Source organism: Drosophila bipectinata, chromosome 2R, assembly GCF_030179905.1.
Source record: "Drosophila bipectinata strain 14024-0381.07 chromosome 2R, DbipHiC1v2, whole genome shotgun sequence".
Lineage (NCBI taxonomy): Eukaryota > Metazoa > Arthropoda > Insecta > Diptera > Drosophilidae > Drosophila > Drosophila bipectinata.
In genome coordinates, this window is record NC_091737.1 from 14642010 (window position 1) to 14656660 (window position 14651).

General features: G+C 43.6%; 2 protein-coding genes and 2 long non-coding RNA genes across 5 annotated transcripts in view; 1 reads left to right on the plus strand and 3 right to left on the minus strand.

The window, feature by feature from the left end:
• The first annotated feature begins 789 nt into the window (after positions 1 to 789).
• Rgk1 (Rad, Gem/Kir family member 1) overlaps positions 790 to 14651 on the plus strand; it is a 39413-nt gene continuing 25551 nt past the window's right edge. Inside the window, exons 1-2 of the mRNA XM_017232264.3 lie at positions 790 to 1150; positions 4587 to 4730. Of these exons, the coding sequence (XP_017087753.2) occupies positions 4686 to 4730 (45 nt within the window). The 5' untranslated portion in view covers positions 790 to 1150; positions 4587 to 4685. The remainder of the gene's footprint in view (positions 1151 to 4586; positions 4731 to 14651) is intronic.
• On the minus strand, positions 4946 to 9317 carry fest (wurstfest). Of its 2 annotated transcripts, none has more exons than XM_070277923.1 (8): positions 9041 to 9317; positions 8697 to 8980; positions 7830 to 8207; positions 7599 to 7777; positions 7366 to 7542; positions 7081 to 7227; positions 6725 to 6988; positions 4946 to 6603 (listed from the first exon to the last, which is right to left on the minus strand). In XM_070277923.1, exons 2-8 carry the CDS (start codon positions 8955 to 8957, stop codon positions 6501 to 6503), a joined length of 1509 nt encoding a protein of 502 aa, XP_070134024.1. In that variant the 5' UTR covers positions 8958 to 8980; positions 9041 to 9317; the 3' UTR covers positions 4946 to 6500. The 2 variants fall into 2 exon arrangements, with proteins under 2 accessions (XP_070134024.1, XP_070134022.1); XM_070277921.1 differs by having other exon boundaries at positions 7830 to 8210; positions 9041 to 9314.
• On the minus strand, positions 10735 to 12759 carry LOC138925980 (uncharacterized). The gene is made up of 3 exons (XR_011442251.1): positions 12572 to 12759; positions 11870 to 12092; positions 10735 to 11768 (listed from the first exon to the last, which is right to left on the minus strand). It is a non-coding gene; the product is annotated as an uncharacterized lncRNA (long non-coding RNA).
• On the minus strand, positions 13816 to 14436 carry LOC138926137 (uncharacterized). Its single transcript, XR_011442498.1, has 2 exons — positions 14127 to 14436; positions 13816 to 14058 (listed from the first exon to the last, which is right to left on the minus strand). It is a non-coding gene; the product is annotated as an uncharacterized lncRNA (long non-coding RNA).

A 14651-nucleotide genomic window follows, 5' to 3' on the forward strand; every position in this document is an offset into this window, starting at 1 on the left:
CCCTGCTGTTGACCCTATAAAGCTGTGTCTTACCCTTACTTCTTGGTGACACATTGCCTTGTATGCCTTGTATACTCACACCCACACCCGTAACCGTCTCCTCTGACAGCCTTGGGGGGCTCATATGCACAACAAAAATGGCAACGGCAGCAACAGGGCCAAGAGCCCAACTGCCAGCCCCCTGTACGGGGCTGTGGGCGGAATATGAAATACGGTCGGAGGGTCCCTTTGGGCCATGATTTTAATTGTGTGTCGGAAATTATGTTTCACTTTTCCACCTCCGGCACCATCATCAAAAAAAAAACCTCAACGCTCTTTTGTTCAACTTCCCCAGCAGTTACCCTACCCAGAAGTTTTGCCCTCAAAAGTCCCTGGAAAACAAAAAATAATAGGGGGGAATACAAAATTTGAGCCCTCAATTGTTTGGCTTTGCCGACTAATATTCGGTTGCAGCCGCAGTAGCTTTTCTGTTTGCCAGATGTAACCAATTAATTGCAACTTTTTGGGGCAGGTTTGTTGGGTAAGCCACAGCTTCGAATAGGATCCAATTGGCTTTGGTCCAATTCCATGAAAATCCATTCAACTACAATGTATCTCTTTGTTTCTCTTTCAGAATTGGATCATTTAAATAAAATTTAAAGTGCATCTAAACTTTGGCACCGGTACAAGTTTTTAAGCAGAAACTTCTGAGCTTGTCAACTTTGGGTTTGGATTTTGCAAACTTTACGGCCAGTGGATTGAGGTCTTTAACCGAAAGCCGCCTAAACTAACGTGAAATTCACCAGGAACATTGCTTTGGGAGAGTTTAAATCTAGCTGGGAGCGATTCGCGGAAGGCCGAGGAGGAGGATTTGGTCTGCGGATGCATTTCATTTGGACAGGGGCCACACAAAGACAATACGGAGGGTCTACGGAGTGCTTTGGCCCGTTTACGCAACAGAACGGGCCCCTCACTTCCACAACAACCCACCCCGCCGGCCTCTCCCCTGCCCCTTGCCTCTGGCAGATGCACCACCTATTGCCAGGACTCTGCAAATAGTCCTGCGGTTCCCACAACCGCCACCGCCACCAAATCCGTCAGCGCCAAGTCAAGTGAAGTATCTGCAGGAGCATCGGACACTGGTAGCCACACCAATGGCCTCGCCCATCATGTAAGTAACGAATCAGCTATTCCGCAGATAAGCAAATGGCATGTTTAGCTAAGTATCCGTAACGTAATGTATCTTTGTGTCTAGCAGCTATTAAAACGGGGATGCTATTGCTAAAATTGATTGTATCTAACACCCGACACCGCATAACCTATTAAAGTGCACCGCTAGCTTGATTTTGTCAGCAATAATGTGGATTTAAAATATCAATTAAGATACTTGAGCTTTAAAACCAATAGTTTGTGGGACTGTATTCCTGGAATATCTGAATACTAATTGTCTTTTCTGAAAAGTAAACTCTGTACTAGAAGTTCTTTTAAAAAAAACATTTGAGCACATATTTCTAAGAATACATATGAGTTCTGTTTAGCCAGAAACCTACAGAATTTAAAGACAAAAGCGTCCTTAATATTATCTTCAAAAGCCACCTGTTCAAAAAAGTATGCTACAGTTTCTAGCCAGATCTAATCAACAAAATGTTCATTAAAGAAAGTAGAACGAATTTCGGCCCAGGTGTTAACAGTTCTGGGAGACTTTGTCGTTATCGGTAATTCGATTTGCATTCACTTTACATTATGTGGGCCAAAAAATGTTTTACTCAGGGCTGACCCTGGTAGCACGTGAGTGCTCCCCTTAAATGGGCCTCCAAAAAATAATAAAAATGAATACCAACCGACAGCAACTTAATTGCGCAACATTTTACCATTAGACTTAATTAAATCGGCAATTGAGAAAAAAAAAAAAGCAACGTTTACTGAAAACAGCATACCCTGGGGTGGAGGAGTAAAACCTGAACCTGAATGGCTGGCAGCAGAGACAATATGCTGATGAATTTTAATGAGAAATAATGAGTATTTCGGGTTTGCATTTGAAAGGATTTCATGCATTGGAGGCTGTGCGAATGGCAGCTGGTTAATTAGGAGTTGCCTTGGAAATTCTCAGAATAATTCACAAAACCTAGCGCACATAGTCGTACACCATTGACGCCATAGACCGCACACACCCGGATTGTGGGTGACATCTGCCCGGGTTTGTTGGCAAACTTAAGCAGGGCCATGGCCAAAACAAAACATTTCTGGCCACAAGCCATGCCGAAACTTTCATATCAGACGCTCCACATTGCAATTGTATGAGGTCTACTACTACTGCTGCTGCTGTGTGTGTTTGCAAATATTGGACAATTTAGCAAGCCTCCTGTTCATCAACCCGAAACTTTGGTTATTGGAGTATCCTTTTGGCCATTTGTAAAGCTTTTTGCCCCGCACTCGACCGCCCATTCGTTTGTTATATTTGCCAGCGAATAGCCAGTTGCCAGAAGCCAAGTGGCTTACAGCAAAAATATTTGGCCCTCAACTCGGGCTATGGATAAAAGGGCTTTTTCATTTTCACTCTTGTTTTTATTCAACTGTCAATTTAAATTAGAGTGCTGAGCGGATTTACTCGGCGGCTTAATTAAACGCAATTATAATAATGTTGACTGGGGCTTGTTGTTACAATTCAATTGTTATTGCTGGCGAACTTTTGGCGAGTTGTGTACACAATTTTAATGTATTTTCGTTGAACTGAACAATGCCAGTCGCTGGCCGCTGCTTCTCTTAATCCTAATGAAAACTGAGTGGATTGAAGGGGAAAATTAATGGAGTTCCTGAGTTTCCTCGGTCCATGCCATCATTCAATTAGTCAACTCAAAGTGCGTCCTGCATTTGAGGTAAAAGCCAAGACTACGATTTGCTTTTAATTTGTGTAATTACTTCGGATGTGCAATCAGCTTGCGAGTTGATAAATAATTTATGAATTGCGGTGCGACATCGCAAGTTGTCATTCGAGGAAATCATCATCATCATCCACGCCCACTGCACTCGCCAAAAATACATACACAGATCCGATGTCAGGAAGGGTTTCGTCTCATCCCGTTTCAAGGATAAGAGCCAGGTTGAGGGCTTACTTTGAGACGTTCAGGTGGTGCGACTGATTGATTTGATTGCCGTCACCTTGTTGAGATGACAGCGGGCTTATATAAATGTTTGTATAAACATTTCGGATGAGCCACTTTCGCCCCCAAAGGAGTTTGTCAGCCCGGCATCCGTTTGAAGTTCTTCTGACGGATGGAGTCTCTTTAACTTTGATGTATGTGTATATCCGAGTAAGCCGACGCCTCTTTCCGGAGCTCATACATTTCCCATCAGATTAAAACCCAAGACCTGTAACCTGGTTAAAATGCAATTATTGAGGCTTCTGCCATTTGCAGCACTCCTTTTTGACCAGTAATAAATGGCCGGAAATCGAATCGGCCATTGAATTGCTGCTCGGCCAGAACGGAAAGGAATGCAGGTGAAACGAACCCATCCGAGAATTTATGAGTGCCTGAATGAAGCCTAATTGAATATGTATTAATGTGTATGTATAACCGGTGGAGGACTGGTAGAGGGTTGCCATAATTGAGGCCCCATTAGACGGTAATGCTGAAAAATTGATGCCCTTGTCCTTGCCGATTCCTTCGTCTTTGCCTTTGCCTGGGCTGTAGGGTGCTACGCCCACTCCGCTTCATTTTCAGCCGGAAATTGAATTTGATAAACTTTGCAAAGTAGAAAGTCGAAGACAAGTCGGGGCAGTTGCTTCTTCCCTCAGCAATTAATGCTCGACTTTGGCAGGGATGGCGACACTTTTCCTTCGGATACTCGAAGCTTGGAATTCGAGAAGAAAAACTCCGGCTACGTGCCATGCGTCAGCTGGAAAAATGAAAACCGAAAAACTTTGTTTATGTTTAGACTTTTTTGGCCAAGAGGAGAGGAGAGTCCAGGCGGGACCAGCCTAGGAGTTACTCTGGCTGGTGGTGGTGCTGCCTCTGCTGATGCTGGCATTCAAGTGTTTTAATCAATTCTGATTTAATTTTACGCCCAATTAAGTGTGAAAAGCGTTTGATGTTGGGTACGGGTGCGAGAGGCAAATGGCGACGAGGTCCTACGGTCTCGTCCCTCGTTTACAGATCCGGATCCCCCCTTCGAACCTCCTGCGACTTTCACACAACAAGTCACGCAAGCGTAAGCATTGAATATGCCATACATATGTGGGTGGGGTCCTTTGTTCCGTTCTGGAAGACTTCTGGAAGTTAACTGGCAACATATTTGGGGGGGTTCATTTTGGTTCGCAGCACTTTGCACTAGAATAAAGACATTTTTAGATGTATATTTTTTGAAAACAGCAGCTGCTACCGGAAAATACTCACTGCCGCTTTGTGTATCCTTGCTGTGGCTTCGCACACTCGCATTCACCACTCGCTCCTATATTTGCTTATCCTCACCATATTGCTGCTCTGTGCCCTTTCTTTTCTGTTGTAACTCTCTCTCTAACCATGGACCATGAACTTTCTTCCTATGACAGAGACAGACGTGGCACATTGTAGTTCCGCCATCCATTATCCAATAATCTCTATCAACAGCCAACGCCACTGCCGCCGCCGCCTCGTGCTGCTGCCGCCACATCCTCCGCCATATCAAAAGGCAACTCCAGGTTAAGTTTGTTGGAAAGTTTAGTCTGCATGACTGCCGATCCCATATCCTTGTGCTTTTGGATTTGTTTGCAGGTAAAGCCCATAGAATTCTTCTATTTATAATTTTCATATCCCCCCCCAAAGCTGGATTATTTTCTTAATCCTAATTAAATTTGTTTCCTCCAAGTCGGATGGGCCTTTATGGTGCCATATATCTTAGGGTGAGAGGCCTCCAGGATGTTGTAAAACAATTACAGAGTGGTTGTAAGGAAATTACCGCCCAGAAACCACAAATGAAAGACATGTACTTGCTTTTTAAGATTACCATTTATGACTTTTTTAAATCGATTTTTGTACACATAAATTTCGTTCTACATGTTGACAAATTTTGGGTCATGGAGACTGTTGTAAGGCTAACACATTTCTCATTGTCGTTCGGCATCTGCCTCTTGTAGACGAGTGTCGCGTAAACTAATTTAATTAAATAGTATTCCTTTTTTTTAGTAACAATAGCTCACTTTTTCGATAGGGTTCTTAAATAAGAATAAAGCATTCTGCGCACCTGCCAACGGGCGGGCGCAGCGCCAGGTATTCGAGTGTCAGTGTGTTTGCTTAACTGTGTGTATTTTGTGTTGTGTTATATTAGTGTAGCTGTTATAGTGTATTGCATGTGGCATGCTGGGTAGTGTATTCTCAACCAGATGGTTTCATACTACACTTGGAAATTTTAGCATTCTTCTGAACACTGAAAATGACTTGAATTCACTTTCGACCCGTGTCCATTAGATGGTCGAGTGTCGTCGTGTGTCTTTGTAATTAGATATAATTGTTAATCGGTAATTGGGTGGGGATGAACATGTTTGGATTGCATAACGTTGCTTGATTAACTAATAACTTAGAACTAACTAAACTGACACTGGCGTTACGCTATCCGAACGTAACGCCAAAGAACTCGTCCCCGGGTCAGGACGGTCAGGGTGCACAGGTAGCCTTTTTGTTGTTTGACACTTTGTTCAGTGCTTAATTTTGATATATCGAACTATTTATAATTTATTTTTTTTATTTACGCAATACGTCCATTTTGAAGGAGGGTTTTTAAATTTTTAGCCTTATGGGGATTTCGCTGAGGATATTGCTTGGATTAGAACAATTTTGAAAAGTTAAGAAATAATTTAGAGGTTTTTTTTAAGCCGAAACATGAGGGAAAAACGCGAAACGAATACTTTTTTTTTTTGGGGCTTAACGATCACGACACGATCGACGACTTTGCGTCTCGGCCAGCGTCTCAAGCAGTCATGGAATTGGATATCCTGCTTATCACTACAGAATAACTGTCTGCGTATAAAGATAAGATTATCGAGGATTGAGTTCGTTTCGTGGAATACGTGACTAGGAAGACTAAAAACTAATTCCTTGGTGGTTGTGTTGCGCCTACGTCGAGCAATCGAAGAGCTACAGCCCACGGCGTGCGGCACCGTGGGTTGGCTTAATTTTGGTTGCTCGCGCCCTTTTTCGAGCCGTCTCTTTAAATGCATTTTATCACTAGACTAATAGTTATTTTTTGTTTGGTTTTTGGTGACCTTTGTCAAGCTTTCACTTTTTTTTTTGTACTTTACTTCTACTGTGTTCTGATCCCTCTCCACGCCGAGGCCCGGTATTTGTGATTCATTGTTTTCTTGTGAATTGTTGTTGTTGAATTGGGTTTTGTGGGCTGTAGGTGTCTTGGTCGACGTTTGAGTCTGTGTCTGTTGTGTGTCTGTGATGGTGTCTTGTGTGTGATTATGGGGCGGATTGCATTGCCCGGACGGGACTGGTGGGCCCGGGACCAGCCCGCCAGGACACTTCCCATGTTGCGAGCGTTACTTAGTAGACAATCAGCAGGTTGTTCTCATTGAATCCGGCCGAGTGTCCGGCGTTGCGTACTATGAAACAGGATCCGTCGAAATGCATGCGCTTCTCGTTACGACTAGAAATGGGGATAAAATGTTCTTAATTATAATTGCTTTTCTAGATTAATTAGGGCAATTTACGCTTGGCTTGCACTCAAAAGGAGCATCTCGTCTGGGAGAAATGCAACAACTACTCACCGAACAAACAGGTGGGAGGTCTTGCCCAACGAGGCCGTGCAATGGATGCCTGGAGTGGTCAGAGTGGCCGATCCATTGCCCGGGCTAGTGCGAATCAAGCACTTGTTGTGCTGGCGAGTAACCTTCACCAGTCCGTCAGCCGCCTGCGTGATGCGGAATCCATTGATGTCGTACACCTCAGTGCCGTCCTCGGCACAGTTGTAGGTGGAGTTGGAAACTACATCGTGGGCATCCTGCAAAAAGGATGGGCCGTGGCGCGAGTCACTGCGTGGGAGAGGTTTAATTAGAAACATTGTTCGAAATGTGATTTTGGCAATCTGGTGCCGCCCAGTGTGTAGAGTGTGGAGATGGCTTACTCGTAGAACACTGCTAGTGTATAGTCCTTGGTCAGGTCCGTAAAGGTGTCGGTGGTGGTGCGTGTTCCGGCTGTGTCCACCAGATAGATGAGAGCGCACGACTCGCTGGTGAAGCTGACGCCCTTGTACCACATTTTAGCATAGCGACTGGAAAACAATAGAAATACGTTTCAGAGGATACTCTTTACAATTGGGCTCTTTTCAGGGATTAATTAAGGAACTTTCCCATTGAACTTGTAAATAATGAATGGGATTCATAATTAGATATTAAAGTTCTCCACTCACACAAAGTTATTGGCCTTCATGCCGTCATAAGTCACAATCTCCACCTTGGAGCCGCTCTGCAAGATGCGTCCATTGGGATGGATGAGAGCCGAGTTGCTGCAGTTGCGCGACAAGGCGATAGCCACCATGCTGCGCTGGTTAAGGACGCGCACGGCTTTGTCCAAGGTCATGTCAATGCTGCAAGTATCATGCTTAGGCTATGGACCAACCAGACATATATTCTCCCGACTTACCGCACACCCTCGCGCAGACGCAGCTGAATAGTGCCATTGGACATGGCGATCGGTCCGGAGCCGGGGCACGGCGGCGGAGTGCTGTTTTCGAACTCGAAAGTACGTGAGCTCACACGGCCCAGAGCGTAGGGCGGTGGCGGCATCGGGGCCGGGAACTGCTGAGTGTGATGAGCCTGCGGCTGAACGGGAAACTTTTAAAAAAGTTCAACAAGGAAAGCCCTATAGCCTTACCATGCAGAAGGCGCCCTCGGTCTCGAAGCCAAAGCCGGCATTGAAGCGCCCAGTCAGTGCTTTTCCGCTGCGTGTTATATTACCGGCATCCATCTCCAGGGCCACCGGATCAAAGCCACCGACCACTGGGGCAATGGCGGCGAACGAAGCATGAGCAGAGGGGTGCGGGTGCACGCCCAGTTGCAGGAATGGGCGGCTGCTGCCGCTGGTCTGGCAAGAGCTCTCCTTAGCGATGACGCCCGTATTGGTGCCCACACTGGTGGAGGTACCCAAGCTGGTGCTGCTGCTACCGCGCTCTATGCCGCTGCCGGAGCTGCCGGCGCCCAGTGAAAGGCTACTTAGACGCGCACCCAGATGGGGTACGACGCGCACGGTGGCCTGCTAAAAAGGATAATATCATGGTATTACAAATAATTTATAATCACTTGTTTTAAGAACTACAAAGGTTAAGGAGCAAGAATTCTAGATGCGAACCCTTTGGTAGATCTGGGCCATGATTTTTGCTTCTGTATTCTGTGTCTACCCATTTGGAAAATTTTTCACGATTATCACTCTTCTAAAGGTATAACTAAAGGATTGGTCTTTCTATGCAACTTATACTCGCAATAAAATCACATTTTCACAAAAGACTGGTTTTTTATTCGCAAAATTAGGCCCAAAATGTTTTAAAGCCCTTTAAAATAGTCTAGTAGCTCATTAACTTCATTTGTAATAAGACACTGCAACACTGTGAAAATAACACCATGACATGCACATTTTTTTGACAGCTGTCACTGTCAGATCTTACGGTGAACATTTTTTCATCCGATGAAAAAATTATATATGTATATGTATGTACAAATATGAAAAGAAAAATTGCATAATTACCGGTGAGGGATTATTGTTGGTGTAGACGGAACGCTGGCGCACACCATTTGGGGGCTTGGTCGGCGAACGGAGAATGTTATTGATCTTGTCGTTCATCTGGGCACGGGAGAGGAAGTCCTCGGCGTTGAAAATGCCCACGCGACCGCTCTTCGGGGTGGCCACGGGAGTTGGCTCCTGCTTGGGCTCATCGCTGCCCGAGTGCTGGCACTGAGCCTCCTTGGTGTTGGACTTGGAGGCACTAAGTTTCGAGTCGGTGACCATGATGACGGAGCACTTTTTTTTTTCTACGCACAAAATCTGTTTGGTGGCGATTGGGTTCGCTATGATAGATATGATAGACTTACGGAATATCGCTCTTTGTGGCTATTGGCAGGGGTATTAGATTCTTGGGGAATCTAGGTGTCTTCTTGGGGACCGGGGTCGGGGACTTGGGATATACGGATCTAAATAAAAACGAGACACGCGCTTGCTGGATGGCGAAAATCAAGTATTTTGCTCGACACGGAACACAACGACTCAATGAGAGGAATTTAATTTTTATTTTTTATTTTGTACTTTTCAAGGAGCTCTGCTCGCTGCGACAATTTTTGAAAGAATAAACTCGCCACCACTCCAGACCTAACTTTTTTGACACTGACAAGTGATACAGCCTACTGCAACCTGACCGATATGATTTGAAAGGTGAAAGTGCTCCCAGATGACAGAAAGCAACTATCGTATGCGGTTCCTTTGAATGGCATCGAAGGTTTTAGAAATGTCAAAATATCAACGAAAGCTAAGGAGTGTCCGCGGAATATCAAATTAGTGCTGCATACTCTCGGGCTGCGGAGAAAGTTTATTGAATTGCGTTTGAAACTAACACATTTAAGGCTCCCCCGACACTCTTAAATGATTTTTATTTGTTCCCACGACAGGATCTTAGTTCCAGCGAAACGAAGTTTGCCGCCATAAAAGTCGGGCGAATGTCAAAATTAAATTAAATTAAGAAATAGACTTGAAACTCACTCTTCTTTCAGCGTTCAGGCGAAAGGAGCTCAGAAGGGCTTATTGGAAAATTGCATTTACCAGAGGCAGAAAAAAAAGAGAGATGGCCCAGTGATGGGTGGCGGTGAGGTTAAGAACAAGGAACTTTCACGGACATGGAAAATGTCAAAAGCTATCGGCATCTTCTACTGTCACTCTGAATGGCAAATGTCAAATAGTTCTTCGATTCGGTTCTATCATCATCAAATCCACTAATTAATGGGCATATGTGCCAACAGATATTCGCAAGTCTCTAGTCTGAATGACAAATTAGCCACAATATTTGGCAAAAACCCTCAGGGGCAGGCACTATTTCGGCTTGTTGTGGTTTTCTGTCGCCTCTAACTGGGTTCACTAACTCACCTTCAGCCGCACAGGACCCTGAACTTCCGAATCGATTGTTTTTTTTCGCACTGGCGCTACCCCTGATGATTGATTTTTCCTTTCGAATTCGCATTCTCTGTGTTTGTGTTTAGTTTTCTAATGAGCTCATTGACTTCTTTGCTTATTTGGCCATCGGCCCACGCACCCATAAATTGTCACTTTTTGCAAAATTGCTTTCTATTTCAATTGGCTGGCAAAACAGTTGACAGAATTTTATTTTTGGCTCGGTTGGGTCATTAAAATTCAGCCACTGCATGCTGCAGCTGCATCTGCATTTCCTCCCACGCATCGCATTGACTCAGTTTTAAGAATCGCACAACTGAAAGTGAAAACAGTGTGTATTTATAGCAGGAATGCAAGAATTGCATATGAACTCAATGAAATACGGAAACTCATTTGTAAAAAGCAAAATTCTCCCAACCACCCACCTCCTTTTTTGTTGTCACTCTTGCCAGCCGCAGGCGAACAAATTGGTTAACCTCCTTTTTTTTTTCTCCACCTCCATACTCCACAAGTATTTATTGTTCGTATGTCGAAAATATTCGCAAAAATACAAATTTGTCGACAGCCTTCTTTCATTGAGTGTGGGAGTGTAGTATCCATAAAAATATCTGCAGTGGGTGGGAGGATAAAAACTAGTTAGGTTGGCTTTTAGTTATAATTACAAAAGCTGACTATATAATTATAATCACACAAGAACATTAGACAAAATGAGTTCAGTTGCCGTTGTTTCGCCCATATTTGCTCAAGCTGCCAATCTTTCAACTAACGGGGGGAAACATCATCCCATTATAAATGTGGAAAACTATTTTCCCAGTCGGTTGCAGTCTTGATGAGGATGTCAGTGAACTTTTGGCGCCGACAAAGATGCTTCAGTAAAACGGGAATATATACGCATAGATTATATATATATGGAAATGCATAGGACTTTGGCGCTCGACTTGGCTTGTGTGTTGCAATCTTTGACGTCATCGTTTTGGTAGTGGCCACTCAGATTGATGGGAAACTTATGGCATAATTGAAATGGCTTTTAAAATCCATTCATAATGTGGCTTTTTGTGCCGCCGAGTTCCTTATTAAATCCTTAGCAATTTTCATTAAAAACAATTAGCGCGCCAACGATGCCGCCTTTTCTCTTTGTCGACGGGTCGAAGGAGTTGTCCGGGTAGGTTTGGGGAGGGGGCTCGGGTTAAATTAATTGATTGTCAAGATGAGGCAATGGCAACGCCAACGGAAAAACGGCAACCGAGCTGGGGTAAACAAATAAATGTGTCTGGTCATTCAGCGGGAGATCTTTGTTGTCGCCTCGAGATGATAATGCCGCCCGCTGTCAGCTATGGAATTACACTTCCATTCGCACACTTTCGCATATCCTTTACTCAATATATGGTCTACACAACCATATCTACATACATATATACACTCCAATGTTCATGCATTAACGGATGGATCTTGGCCGATTGGCACGCGACGCTAAAAGCCTATCGGCTTGGCTTCCATCAATATTTTGGCATTCCTGGCATTTCTACGGGGCATTCCTTATTGAGTGACTTTTCTGTTTACACAATCCCCTTGCCATGGCTGGGGCTCAACTGTAAATCCCGTCCTCGGGTGATTCACGGGGATTTCCTGGAGACGAAAGCCACCTACGCGTGCCTCCAACCCCTACAGAAAAAAAAGACGAAAATTCAGAAAGGTTGGTCAAATTGAAAGTCTGGCGACTACCGACTGCCGCCGTTTGACGTCATCGGCTCTTTGGCACTTGCCAAAATATATACATCAGATATAGTCCGTCCTAAGGTGTGCCATCTCATCGGGGGACTGGGGCAAACTTTCGCAAGATTTAATGTGTGCTGGCGGATTGCCCGCTCGGCGATGTCGGACCGCATTTCACGCTCCATTGGACGGCGGTGGCGGTGGCGGCTGTGACGTTGTCGCGTCTGCTTTGATTTTGATAAAATAGGCCAAAGTGTTCATCAATAATCATTTCTGTAAAGATCGGATGGGCAAAGCAATTATTTTTACAGCAGAATTTACAAAGAAACACGCTGGGGGCATCCTTCACCCATCAAATTTTCCGGCGAGTAGGCGTTAAAAATGAAATATGATTATTGTTTATATTTAAATCAATTGTGTCAACAAGTTTCAGTCTTTTTTTTGGGAAGCCCATAAAGCACGTGATTTTTTACAACACTATTCGATTGGTAACTCGTCGTTTCGATATATCGAGTGTGCTTTTAGTTTGTATCCCTTGTTTAAAAGAAAATGGTCATAAAAAAATACCCTACCCATCAAACCCTTCTGTTATCTGTATAACCTTAATTATTTGTCAAAGGGAACCCACACTCTTTGAAAAGTTACTTGGATGTCCCTAGAAATTTCCCTCATATTTAATTCATTGTTGGCCCAAAATGAAAACAACCAGAAAATTTTTGCGAAAAAAAAAATCCAAGGAAACGTGGACGTGCCTCTTGGCAGCTACCACGCCCACTTTCACCCAAAAGTGCTCCACTTTCTCAGGTTTTTTTCAGCTTCCAACGTTTTCCACAAGATTCCCGAGAAGGCATAAATCAAGTGACTTTTCCGCCTTGGTTCGCCTTGTTGTTTTTAGCTTGATTTTAATTTTTTTGTTAATTTGTATTATTATTATGGGGGATTTTTGTCAACATGAATTTTAAAATACATACTTGATTTCATTTTCATTTGATGATATACAAGTATCTATAAAAACACACGGATACATATTGGGGGATTGAGTAGTATCTGATGATTCGCTTACTTCCTTTTGGGCGGAATAAATTGCTCCTTCGCATTTATGGGACAATCCCCCAGATGATCAGACACAAGGTGCACCGGCACCATTGTAATGCAATGCAAATGCTATTGCTGTGGCAGACACAACGGGTTGCATAGTTTCCGGCAAGCAATTCCCCCGCAGCATTGTGCCTCCATTAATTCCAATTCCCGGAGAGGGTGCCGAAGCGTCCGCCAGACTGACTGTCTGTCCAGACAGACGGGGAGAGTTCAACGCACTGATGGAATTATCTGCCCGGGGCACTGGGGGCTTCAGCCATTGTCGAATGGCAATTGGCCATAACCAGACCAAGGAATCACAATCAGACAGAACTATTTGCTATTCCCCAGTCCCAGTTCTCAAAACATCCAGCACGCAGACAACCCGCTGACTAAGAAATGCTGACTCTTCTTTACATGGAAAGAAAATGTCATTTAATTTAAGGAGATTTTTCATTTATTTTAATATAAAATACGATCTTTAAAAATCTATAATTGCCTTTTTATTGCTTAAGTTTTTTCAATAATGAACATTGAATGTAAAGTTGATATTTATATTTTAAGTATTTTATAATTTCTTCTCTGCTTAAGTATTGTTTACATTTTTTGCGGTGTTTCCAACTTAATTTACCATTTCTGCAATGCACACACCTTTTTTTTACACAGTTTACAAGGAGAACTGCTGGACGGCGGGGCCTGGTAATTCCCATTTGGGGGACTCTGTGGGGGCTGGGTAAATAGGAATGGCCACAAAAAAAGGCCAACAAAAAAATAAAGAAATGTAAAGGTAAAACGCAACGCTACCACAGCCCATTTTCTTGTGTCTCTGTTGTTTATGGCCCGCTGCGGTGTTGGCCACTGTCAAGTGAACATCTTTGCAATACCCACACCCACATCTCTCACTCGGGATCCGGAGCACCTCAAGCTGACTGCTGCAGGAATGCTTTCAACTTTTCTTCGTATTTCGTTTTTTTTTTTGGTGAGGTGCCGTCTTGGTATTGGGATCAAGTCAATATTTGTCGAGAAAAATTACTTCCTGGCAAAAAAATTCAGGCTATGCTTAAGTACCCTCATACTTTTGGGTTACCCTCTTCTCCATTTTGGCATTCCTATTCTGTCTTAATTTAAAAATTAAAAATTTATACAAACATATCTTGACAGACTGCAGAAGAAAATGTTTTAATTAGCAAATGCTTTAAATGTTGTCATCTTTAAGACGGGAAAGTTTACTTTTTGAATTGGATGGATGTGCTTGTGTGTTTATTTAATAAACGTTTCAACTTTTTTTCCGTAAAAAGCGTCTCTTTGAAGGGTAAAACTTTCTCAAAAGTGTTGGTTTTCTTTTTTGATGATTTTTCAACGTTTGAAATACATTGTTCCTTGTTTCCGGAACTTCTGACACACAAATTCAACGAAATGAAAGTGGTTTTTAGGAAAGTTTCACTGCCTTTTGTAATAATTTGTTAAAATGTAATATTCAAAACGAATTACTCGCCCTGGCGGATGGATAGAGAGCTTTGCTTTCGGTCCGGCTTATCCAATTTCCCGGAGCACATGTCCGGTTGATGGAACTGCCGTTTCGTGCTCAATTCATCCCGACGCGGAATGAAATTTAACTGGAAACGACTATGGGAATGGAGGGTGTCCAGAGATTGGGCTGGGAATGGAGGCCACTTGTCAGTCGTGGGTGGGAGGCGGCAACTTTGTCGCAGGTTGTTTGTTTGCTTTTTGTCGTCGTCGTTGTCGTGTTGGCCC

Excerpts from the sequence above, each read along its gene's own strand:
- fest (XM_070277921.1), bottom strand. The coding sequence starts at position 8,957 with ATGGTCACCGACTCGAAACTTAGTGCCTCCAAGTCCAACACCAAGGAG. Across the intron at positions 7,228-7,365 it reads ATGAAGGCCAATAACTTTGT|TCGCTATGCTAAAATGTGGT; the intron begins GTGAGTGGAGAA and ends ATTGTTTTCCAG. Across the intron at positions 6,604-6,724 it reads ACCTCCCACCTGTTTGTTCG|TCGTAACGAGAAGCGCATGC; the intron begins GTGAGTAGTTGT and ends CCCCATTTCTAG.